Source organism: Seriola lalandi, unplaced genomic scaffold, assembly GCF_002814215.2.
Source record: "Seriola lalandi dorsalis isolate HSWRI2012SDOR001 ecotype SW California unplaced genomic scaffold, Sedor1 jcf7180002054317, whole genome shotgun sequence".
In the NCBI taxonomy this organism is placed as follows: Eukaryota; Metazoa; Chordata; class Actinopteri; order Carangiformes; family Carangidae; genus Seriola; species Seriola lalandi.
Window position 1 is genome coordinate 399517 of NW_019524870.1, and position 12471 is coordinate 411987.

Sequence of the window (12471 nt, forward strand, 5' to 3'; positions counted from 1 at the left end):
GGGGTGGTGGCAAGACTAAGATAGGGAGAGGGGCTAGGTGGGGGTGGGTAGAGGGGGGGAGGCAGGAATAGAATGAAAAGAGGATGGAAAATGGAAGGTGAACAGGAGAGAAAAGATGGTGAAAAGCAGTGAGATGACTCACTTGTGCAGAAAAGATATAATAACGTTTCTTTCGCAGTGTTTTTTTTTCCCAATGAGAAATACAGTGTAATGATCTCACTTTTGCAGCACAGGCATTAATTGGTGTATAAATCCTTTGGCAGACAGTTGTTGGCTCCTCACTAAAGTACTAGCCATCTATCAGCGAGGCCATTCCCTACCGCGGCCCTGCAGGAGCAGCAGTAAATACACGGTATAGGACTGCCAAGAGGATGCTGTGGTGTTAGCCTATCAGTGCTAATCAACAATGAGCTAACTGCTTTCCCCTCTGTTTGACCTTCTCCGATCAATAGCTCCACGTCACGCCGCCGTGGCTCTCAGCCTACATCTCTATCCCTCGCTCATCCTCCTCCTCACCCGCCTTGCTTTCATTCTGCACTTCCTCTCACCCGCCTTTGCACTTTTGCACCTTGACCAATTCACTCTCCCTTACAGCTTGACATTCACTGCATAAAATATGCCTGGTATTATGGATGCAACAGAGCAGCAGCTACAATCAATCATTATAATGTTGACTAAAAAGATGAATGAACTCTACACAACCACAGCTATTAGCTAAAACATTAAGATGTGAAGCAATTCATTATTTTTGATCTTTGGTGCTGTAGAAAGAAAATAATAGAAAATAAAACTATATTTGTGAGACGTTATTTAAAAATTTACCAGCGGGCATGAGTGCTTCAGATGCAGTAGGGAAATCCGAAATGACTGAAAGATGAACTAGTTCCTTGTTGGTTTTTGGTCTTATTGTGGGATTTGTCAACAATAAGAAATATAAAGATAAAGTCAGTCTTTTTCTTTAGGGTCCATGTAACAGACTCAGGTCAAAGGGGATCATGATTTTACCATTTTAGCTTCAGTCATTACCTCCTTACCCATTAGCATTTTGTTTTAATTGTCTATGTTTGACGATCCACATGTTTTGTTTTATTTTATGGTATTGTGATTTTATAGGCACTATCGCTTTTTAAGGTTCTACAGAAATAAACGTTAAAGTTGAAAGGATAAGGATTTGGTCGGCATAATTCTAGATTTTTGTACAAAAAGTCCAAATTTACTTGACACATAACAAGAACTATGGATTTTGTCCCCTAATTGTCCATAATATTGAAATCTAAATGTCTTCACAGCCAGTACGGACAAGAGGCAGTATGGACAAGAGGCACAGTTACAGATACTAAAAGATCTTTACTTACATATTGGTACATGTCCCTCAGTGTAAGAGTGGGTCACTGTGTGTGTAATAGTTTCTGGACAACAGTGGAGCTCTGTGGTTCAAACGAATAAGATTCTTTGAGGTGCTTGTCTTTTCATGGGATTTGTTGACAATAACAAAAACACTGAATATTGCCAGACTTATTCTTTAAGAGCTTAACCGTTTAGATAAAAACAGACACAAAATAGTTGGTTTGATGGTTAAAAGGGGGATTAAAAATTAATTGGGTGTCATGTGTATGTGGAGCTCTGTCTGTAGTGTGCTACTCCTGTTGTGTCACTGTCAATGTGTGAAAGCTGCAAACCATACAGTGTGCCCCCTTGTCCTCCTACAACACTGCTGGCTCCCCATATGCCTTGTGTGTGGGACTGAGCCTCATCTATCAACTGTGTGTGTGTGTGTGACACTCTGTCTATGAATGAACAATAACTAAAACCCTGCTTAGCTCCTGCTGCTCTCTCTCTCTCTGCAACCATCTGTCTAAACTCCATCTCCTCATTTCGCTTCCAGATGCAGCGACACAGGCTTTGGGTGTCCATCTCCAGGCTCTCTAATTCCCTCTTGTCATTTTTGTCAGATTGAACACTGGGATGTCTTGTCAGAGTTGTCACCGCACACCGGCTCCATATCTCACTCATTTCACCAGACGACGGGGGCGTGTCCGCCTCAGAGATTAATGGATTACACATTCACTTCCTGTCCCATTTCTGCCTCACCTCAAAGGTCAGAGGTGCAGTAAGATGCAGAAGCGATATTTGTCAGAAATATCATCTGTTTATCATTTGTTTTAGTGTTAATTAAATGCTGCTTTCTATTTCCTCTTTGTCTTCTTGATAGTTAAAGGAACAGTTCAACATGTTTGGAAATATGCTTACTGTAAATTCTCACATAGTAGCTGGGGCTTTGATTTACCTCAAGAACAGAGAGAGCCAATCACTAAGCCTTTATCTGGAGCAGGTTTATGTTAGAGACAGACATTTAATCCTTATTTCACCTCATATTCACCTCTCCGCTGCTCTCAGTTTCTCCATGAGAAGTACTTTATTCACTATAATGAATTCCAGTTGTTCCACTTTGTTGATTAATCGCTGTTAAAATACTCAACATTTCCCAGAAGAATTTCACATTAATAGTCTTTTAGCCATTCATTTATTACCTGGAAGTGTTAAGTTTTGTTGACATTAGCTTCATGTCATTCTGGAAAAACATTAGAATAGAAGCAACTGGAATTATTCCCATAAAAAATATAAAAGCACAGTATGACAAGACTCTGTTTGGACTTAGAACTGTAGAAATTCAATGTACAGGATTTACCATGTGAGCAGTTACAACAAATGTCATCACCCTCAAAATGTTTCTACCTGGCTTTAAACAGCGACCTGCTTTGAAGGCAGTTAGCTTAGCTTATCTTAGCATAAAGACTGGAAGCAGGAGAAACAGCTAGTCTGGCTCTGTCTACGGGTAATAAGATCCACCTTGCAGCACCTCTAAAGCTCACCGATTTACACCTTTTATCAGTTTGTTTGTCTGTACAGAAACTGAAGTGTAAAGATGACAAGTTGTGGTTTTACAGGAGGTTATGTGTCGGCTTATTTCGTGAATGGTTGCAGCCACTTCCAATTTTCGCTGGTTGACAGGCCACCTCACAGTGACATCAAGACATCACTAAGTCTTATGAGAGTGGTACTGAACCAACTCTCAGCAAAAATGTGACTAAGCATAATTTCCAACATGTCAAACTATCCCATTAAGGTCGGGCTTGGATGCTGGCAAGTGCATTATGTGAGGGAGAATCCTCATGAGTACAGGAGGACAAACTGTACCAGAATTTGTTCAGTCACAAAAATAGTAAAAAAAAAAACAAAACAACAGCCTCTGGAAATGGATTACCATTATGCGAGTAGATTGAACAAAAAACCAAAAACCAAAAAATAAAAAACAGCTGGTTTTGGAAGCACTTGTGTAAGAAAACAAGTGGCATGAAGTCAACACACAGAGGATATGTTTACCATGGAAACAGCCTCATGTGCTGTGTGCGCTCAGCAGCCTTAATAGACCTATCACATCCTGGATATGAATTAAAACCAGCCAATTGTGGAGCTGAATGAGAGTTTTGCATATCTACATGTTGCCCCAGGAAAAGAGGCTGATGGGAAATCAGAGATGATGCTGTCACCTCTGCCACAGCTGTTGTTAATTTTTTGGATGACACATACAGCAGGACATACAGAAGGACTGTAAACCTCAACCACAAGTGCAACAGCATCATAGCTAATGTCTTACTGTTTCCAACAGAAAGCCACAAGTAGGGCTTCAACTGATGATTATTTTCATTAATGATGAGTGTGTTGGGTTAGGGTAATTTTTCCAATTAAATCAGTTTATAAACTGTGAAAGAGCCCTCAGACGTGTGCAAATTACTTGTTTTGTGGAACTAACAGTTCAGAATCCAAAGATATGGATTAATGATGAGATAAAACAGACAAAATATGCAAAGCCTCACATTTGAGAAGCTGGAACCAGCAAATATTTTCTATTTTGCTTGTAATATGACCCACATAGTCAACTAATTATGTAGATAACTGACAATAAATGTCCTCATTCCTTTCCTTTATTGATCTTATTGATGGGATCAATAAATTAACTAATCGTTTAAGCGCCAGTCTTGAGAAAGCTTGTATTCAGGACTCTCTAACTGTAAAACCGAAATACTGTATATGCTAATATATACACACACATTAAAACTACATGTGTCTATTGTGTGTACATTTATAGAAATTTAAACTACAGTCTTGTATGAGAAGATTGTTAAACAATACAATCTCATTACTGCACAATTTAAACAGAGCAGTTCATACATTTTAGTACATTGGAGTGGGCTCTAATTTTCTGATATATGGTCTCAGTATAACATAGAAGCCACTGTAATTAAACTCCATATCAAATAGTTCTTTGGAATAGAGCTTAAATTACAGCTGCTCATCCATACATCTCTCAGTGGTTTACAATTAAAATACATCTCTGACTCTCTTTTATCATGTGAACTGTCACTGCCTCTCAGGTCTCCTGGTAACTGTGTGTATAGTGGTCTGCCAGCTGTTTAAAACTACACATTGAGACACAATATTTAGCTACTTTGCTCTGCAGAGCTGGAACCATCTTGACCTATGTGTTTATTCCTCAGTTTTTGCCTTTGAATTAATTTTAAAATGGTTTCAGTCTGTATTTGGTTTAAAGATTTATTCTCTCTCTCCTTTTTATGTGTTAAATATATTCTGTAAAGCAGTGATCCCTCTTCATTTGTTTTTCCCCTCTGGCAAAAAAGAAACTTCATCCTCGTCTATGAGTTAATGAGTCATTTCACCTAAAAGATGTTTACAAATAATTAATTTTTAGATGCATCTTCCAGATGAAGAGGTATTTCACAAGGAAGAAATGCAACAACTAGATCAAAGTCATAGAAATAAACAATGTTTGTGTACATCTTTTTTATTTTCTACCATAAAAATAATTTATTAACCTGATTCATCTTAAGAACACCTTGAATTGCCTTTGTGCGTGACTTAACCCAACTTGCCTGAATTCTTTTTACTGCCTACAAAAGTTCAATAGAGGCAAATAAGCACAAGCTGTGACAGGCTAAGTTTTTTAATTCCCTTCATATCCATCTTTCCTGTTTCTTTATAAATATAAAACTCACATCAGACAGTGATTTGGATAAATCAATCAATCAACAGCAGTGATGCTGTGCAGTAATTTGATCTATGGCTTTTCATTTTGAGGGCTCTACAATCCTGCATGAATCACTCTTATTGTGAATCAACGACACATGAAACATTATTTCATGGATTTGCATCTACAACACCTCTGCTTCCGTTGAGCCAATATATGTGTTACCTCTTTGGAAATCTGCAGTAAAATGCTGTTACACCTGGGTCTAATGAGCCACCCTCTGTTTACCACCCTATGGTTGCAATAAAGAGGGCTGTTAGAGGAATGGTGTTATAAGAGGAAGTGTCATACGTTGTAGAGGGGGATGCTCTTCATGGGCTTGTACTGCTTCAGGGGGTCCATCTTGTACAGGTGGCGGTCAGTGATGAGCACGGCCCTGTCCTCTGCCTTGTGGAAACGGTTGATCTGGGAAACACAAAGCTCCTCATTAGTCACCCCACAGGACACAGTAAAAGCTCACAAAAGCACCAACATGTCAACACCCTGCAGACAGGCGGCACAAACCAGGAGCCTTTGGGTTTATTTTATTTTTGTACAGACAGATACATGTTGCGGTTGAGTGTGTGTGCATGTGGTCAGCGGTGGATTTATACACTGGGAGAACTCTACCTTGCGAACATTGCAGGAGAACAGAACTCTCATGAATTTGTCTTTCCGCTGCAGCTCGCTGGAGACGAGTGTGAACGATGCTGCTGTGTCGGGACTGTCCCGCTTCTGAAAACCACAAAAGATTCTGTTAAAACACTCCAGCTCCATTTAAACAAATAAACAGAAATCACTGGCTCTGATCAGGTTCAGATGAAGTGGCTGAAAAACAACTTACATCTTTTGTGCACATAAATCTCATAAATCAAGGCAATAAACCTAATTTATGTACTAAAATTATGATTGCGTAACGAACAAGAAATTACTGCCAACACAGTTTTCAATGAATAAATTGAATCCCACTTAATTAAACAGAACAGTCACAATACTGATGTCTAACTCTTGCTTAACCAGCCAATAAGCCACAGTCCAGTCCAGAATATATAAGTGTTCTCACTGCACAGTCATTAATTGTAGTTATTGGAGAAACAAATGTGCCATTTTCATCTTGCTCTGTCCACCAGTGTCTACCTCCTGCACCTGAAGCCTGAAGTTGACTTGTGAGTATACCAGTGCTACATTTTTTAAGTCTTTTGTTATAAAGTACAAAATTATAACAGCTTTAATTAGGCTTCTTATATGTTCATGCTGTATTGTTTGTGTGCTTTTTGTAGAGTCAATAGTACTTGACAGGCATCAATTATTACTATGTTATACACTATCCCACCTACTCACCAGATAGTTTCCTTCCCAGGCTCTTTGTAGGCCCAAGTCAGCCCTCTGGCCCTTGAGGGCCTCCAGGCAGGCCACTTTGGCCCTCACCTGCAGGGTCTCCTCTGGAGAAAGGCCTTTGATCAGGGTCCATGCCCACCACCTGGAGGGTAAACACATCCAGACACACACAAAGAAAGAACTAAGAGTGGAGGGAAAATGTCTTTCTCCATCAAAGATACTACACAACAGTTGGTCCAGTGGGGTTGGTACAGCAGGACTACAGTAGACACCAGCTGTGCTGTGCTTATTGGCCTTTCACTCACACACCCTGACAGTCAACATCATTAACTAAGAAGGCTATTTTCTAACTGTGCCCAGTTTCAAATAGAGAAAACAACAAACAAACAGACGTTGGGATGAAAGGCTGTGATGAGGCTTTGATGGAGGAAGAAAAATCAATGCCCAGTGTGAGCCCAAGGCAGAGGGAAACGTGTGTAAGCTGCTTCAAATGGACTCATCTGGATATAAAATAACACATGAGCCCATGTGTTGCCTCCTGTGCCCGGGGTCAGATCCACTTTTAGTTCAGCCAAAATAGGAAAGGTATTTGTTTTAAACACAGTAATTTAGAAACATTTTAGTTTAAAAAGATTATTCCGTTGTCTCTATTTTGAACAACATAATAGAAAATGCATGATACATAAGACTTCTCTATAATAGATAGATAGAGAGATTGATACTTTATTTATCCCCTGGGGGAAATTCATTATATTATTATATAATATAATATATATTATATATCATTATATTATTCAGAAACACAGCACAGAAGTTAATGATAAGCACTGATACAGAGAATGTGTTATCTTGTCTGAGTACCTGTTGTAGATGCTCCTGAGTGCCTCTTCAAACTTGCGCAGGACTTTGGGGGGTGTCGGCCACTTCACGTGTCTGCCGTAGTCCTTCATGGACCTCACATTTTTGAAGCGACGGTTGACCTCACGGATGTAGGACTTGACCTTGTAGCGGCGGTAGGCCTGAAGGATGACGAGGGCAGCTCGCATCCGTCGGTAACGCATTCTGGCAATGGTGCCCCTCCACACCTGCAGAACACAAGATGACTTTTACACGCTTTGTACTTTTCTATCATATAGAAATATTTTTACATCAAAATGCTCCTCTTTGTGTAAAATAGTTTTTACATAATATAGTTTTTATGACTAATAGGTTCTTAGCTTTTCGTCCAATTTCCAAAGAATTTGGATGACGTCTAACTTATTCATTTCATGTGAACCCTCCTACCTTCAGACAAAAACATGGGTGAGGGAGGAGTCTAGTCGTCTACAGCACCACATTGTTTTGTATTTGTGAAGCAACATTTACTTTCTTGTAATCCGATCAAATTGGAGCAGTTTAATTTAAGTGTCTTTCATAACAATACTCTACCCACATACTCTACTTCACTTAGATATAGCGGTACTCTTGGGGGACTCACAAGAAAGACTTTAAAAAGAAATGGGCAAAATCTTACATTTCCCATGATGCAATTGCATGAAACACAAGTTAAAAATTAAAAGTCTCCAAGCACAAGATGTTGATCACAACATTATGTCATCATCATTTATATAAATAAAAGTTGGATAAGAAAAAGATGTGAAAAATCTACCTGAACTCAACATGCGTCATTTAATAAAACAAAACCGTCACAATAAGACTAAAATAGACTAAATAATAATTAGATCTGATCCAAAATAGATTGAAACAAACACTAGCAACAGCCATGACGCTCCACCAGTAACTGAGCATCGATACATTCAATTTTTCCTGAAACTTCATAGTTGCCTTCATAGTACTCTTTGCCTATGAGAGGACTCATGAAGACCTCCACTCATAAACTCACGTTTCTGTGTAAAACTCACTCACTGTGGAGTGGCCCTTTAAGCAGATGAGGAACTTCACTAATGCAGGAGGGATTAAGGGACATTTAAAACTGCTGTATCTAGATCTGATTTATTTATTAGAATATCCACCACTCCCCAGGCTATTTTTAGGCTTTTATGCACTGGTGGTAAAAATCTGACCGTAAAGAGGAACAACCCATTAAAGTCTGAATCATGAGGAAGAGTATAGCTATGGTATAAATACAGCAGAATATTGCTGCAGTAGCTCATATATTAATGTGTATATCAGGATGTAAGGCAGCCATTTTTATTTCAATTCACAATCGTTTTCTCATTTATCTTTATTAGAATTCACTTTACATATTTACTTGTTACACATGAGTGCTTGTTATGTTTGCACAGTGAGGATTCTGACAAAATAGGGTCTAAAATAAGAACCCCTGAGCCTGTAACCAAACATAGGCTGAATGGCTATCCAACCCTTTGAAACATGAATAATAGATGTAAGTGGGACCCTGGGGAACCATAACTCTTCACCCACCCTCACTAAAATCACCACCATATGCTCCCCTTTTACTGTATACTCCCTCTTACACACTCAGACACACACCCTCTCAATTATTTACGCATTTATTTGACTGCACTGTACCTAAATAATGGTAAATAATCATTATCAGAGTGCGTGCAGTGATACAATCCCAACAGTCACAAATTAAAAAGCACTAGTAAAGTCCTGCACACTGCACTTGAGGCTCGCTCCTGGATATCGTCGCACCGTAATGCACAGTAATCATGGAGATCATGAATATTTAATCGCTCAAAGTGTGGGGGAGGCCGACGGCAAAGAAAAGGATTTCTTACATTTGCATATTAAAACTGTGGAGGAGGTGGTTTTCACCTGATGAGACTGTCGGTGTAGTAATTGGCAGAAAAGAGGATAAGTCATGCTCCAGTGGAATATGGAAGGTTAATTCACATCCCACACACACAAAACGAAACCAGACCAGCTGCAAATATATGTGTTTATGTTTTTTACTTTCTAATGTAAAATGTCACTTTTTAACTGAAGGAATGTGACGTGGAGCATCCTCTACTGGAGAGCCATGACTGAATGATCTAGTTCAAAGCATGGACTTATCCCTAGTATTACTGCTGAACTGAAGAAGAAGCTGAATCACACTCAGAGATCAATGAAAGAGGGCCAGCCAGCCATCTAATCACCAGGCCGGTCTGGTCACGCTGTCTTTCTCAGAAAAGGGAGGTTTAATTTCGATTTTTAAAACCCCGACGTTTATGTAATCGCGTGTTATGTCCAGTAAGCTGAGATCAGCCCTATCAGCCTAAAAAAAGGGGGAGAAATCTGTCCCCAGGATATCAACTGACATAGGCTAAAAGCTACTGGCCTGGTTTCTGTGCATCAAATCTCTCATTCATAGCCTTTTAGTTCAATATAACGTCTAACTTTCACCAGACCAAAAGAGTCTGCAAAGCTTGTGAAAACCATTTAAACATGTTAAATTTAAAGATCTTTGAAAAGCTGACACGCCATGTTAAATCACCTGTTGCGTTTTGTCGCGCTTTACCAATAACAATCCATCTATTCACAGACTAAAATAAAATGCTGTAGTGTGATGCCTCTCTGCCAAAAATGGCAGTTGACGACCTTGTCCTCCGTTTCCTCCACACTGCGCTGTCTCTAATACATTATGGATGAGAGTGAGAAAAAGAAGAGCAGCTACATATTCATCGCTAATAGACCCCTGTGATGACTCTCCCACATGCTCAGGGTGACGGCGGTGGGAGGAATGAATGGGTTTCACCTACTGGTCCGACTGCAGCAGATTTAGTTGTCACCGTGAACAAGGTTAAGTTACTTTTATTTAAATTCAGACTGTACTCACAGTGTTATGGTAAATTATGCATAGTTTTGAGAGCAGGAATTGGATCAAACATTATTGTAAAAATAGCCGTAGAGTAAATGCCAGAGTGTGAGTGCATTTTCCAAAGAAGGAATTTAAACCTTAAAAAGTAAAGATTATGTAAAATTATGTAGGTATTACAGGTATACACTAATATACTAATATTTGAGTGGATTTGTTTACTTTACAGTTTGTGCTCTGTGGGTGCCTCTTTGAAAATGAATTAAAGCTCATGGGTACTTGTTGGTTTTCCATGATTCCACTGTGGATCAAGTTCAACATTTTGGACCCATGAAGACCTCTAATACACGGTCATGGAGGGAAGAGCAATATGTCACGATTTATCATTTTCATTATCAAATTATTTGCTTTTCTTTTAAGGATTCTCATTCTTACATTTTAAAAAACAAGACAGTTGTGAATGTTGAATAAAAAAAATGTTTCTGGTGCGAACTCTGCAAACAAGCACACAGCAGCAGCAGGGAAGACTTTTCATTGGCCCAGAATGTGATCTAACGTGAAACTAACATCTAACTTTTGAGTAGCATTTTTAGTATTGCTACTCAAAACAATACTTAGTATCAGTGGTATCAGTACTTCAGTTGTTGATCTGCTCACCCGACATGTCTGAAGAGGTGCATTTCACTTAGCTACCGCAGCTGCCGCAGCTATTTTGCAGAGGTTCCACTTTTTCTCCATTAGTGCACAATAATAAATCCAGCTTTACATGACATATAATCAAAATAATAAGTGCTTGTTGTATCTGGCTTGAATCTGAATAATTCTCCCCAGGCTAAAAGCCACAAAAGTTTAGACAAATCCAGAAAATCCCTTGTGTTCACATAGGCAATTTTCTGCTTTGTTTGGTACTCTGAAAATTTCTTTCTTAATTAGACCATTTACTTCCTTAAAAACTAATTTCTGTTTATTTTTCTTTAAGCTTCTGAAGGCATTTCTTTTTCGCTTATGGGATTTGGACTGATTATCGGCCTCCCTCTATTTCTTTCCATTTCTTTTCTCCAATTCTCCCACTCATTTGTGTCTGTGGATTTTCACATGTATTGTTTCTCTATTTTCAAAGGTTGTTTTTCTCAATTACTGATGTGGTAATTGTATCAGGTGATAGGAATATGGCTGCTGTACCTTTGTTGTTAGGGAATTAAATCTTTTCTTTCACAGAGATCTTATCTGTGAAAACCTCCTCACACACAGTCACAGACACACACACAGACACACTGTGTCACCCCATATGTGCTCATAAGATACACTAAGAATGAAAGCAAGAAGCGGCCAAATCTGTTAAGATGGTGCCTGCCTAACATCCACATGGTGCACGGGCCTATGCCAGATCAACAACTGTGTTTATCTAAGCTACAAATCACTGATTACGTTGTATATGATGGGGGGTGGGTGGGTGTAGACCATAAAGCAACAATGAATCAGCAGCGAACAGCAGACATAAACTGTCTCCTCTGTCTTTGGAGCCTCATTAAGGTGTGTGACAGGTGGAAAGTGGCGAGAGGTTAGAATTATGACGGGGCCATCCAGCCTTCCACACAGCCACAAACACACACAATAAACACATTTTCTTGCTTCTCAAACAGCAACGCAGTCTGGCTGCGCTGACGGTGGTCGAGCTGATGAAGATGACACTCGGGGGATTGTGGATAAATCACGCCAATAACAAGGCCCCTGACGGTCTGCCCCCTTACTCTTCTGGCCAATAAAGCCATCTGATCATCCTTTTAGAGACTGTACCATCATCGAGTCTGCCCTCACCACGCTCCGGGGCCCTGGATTTACGAGCTCATCAAAGCCAGATTGGGGATCTTTCGTTGCAACAAAGCAGGACAGATTGCTGGGGTTTTATTCGAGGGGGCTGGCTGCTTTGAAATGCATACTGGGTAAAAAAAAAGCATTCACAAATCACACGTGCCAGGGCAACTAGTGAGAGCTGGAGGCTTTCAGTTGAGATACGGAGCACAGGAGCCATTACTTACTACTGAATGTCTTTAATCTAAAAGTAGTGGGACTGTAGGTCTGATAAAAAGCCATTAACTGAGCTGCAGTGTTGGCAATGTAAAAGGTCCAAAAACCACGACCAAATTCTGACATGGAAAGACAGATAGGCCGGCCAGCACCATTGCCACAGTTGACTGCAATCCACTGCTGAACGCCTGAGTTTCCACGTCCTCTGGGGATATTGAGCTGGTTTTCCAGTGACATGCTCGATATACACAGCGGG

The 12471-nt window shown here is 39.8% G+C and overlaps 1 protein-coding gene across 1 annotated transcript in view; it reads right to left on the reverse strand.

The window, feature by feature from the left end:
* The window catches only part of myo1d (myosin 1D), a 104106-nt gene that overhangs the window by 32492 nt on the left and 59143 nt on the right, over nt 1–12471 (reverse strand). Inside the window, exons 17-20 of the mRNA XM_023406810.2 lie at nt 7286–7509; nt 6428–6566; nt 5717–5821; nt 5399–5512 (exon numbers count right to left, since the gene is read on the reverse strand). Coding sequence (XP_023262578.1) covers nt 5399–5512; nt 5717–5821; nt 6428–6566; nt 7286–7509 — 582 coding nt within the window. The remainder of the gene's footprint in view (nt 1–5398; nt 5513–5716; nt 5822–6427; nt 6567–7285; nt 7510–12471) is intronic.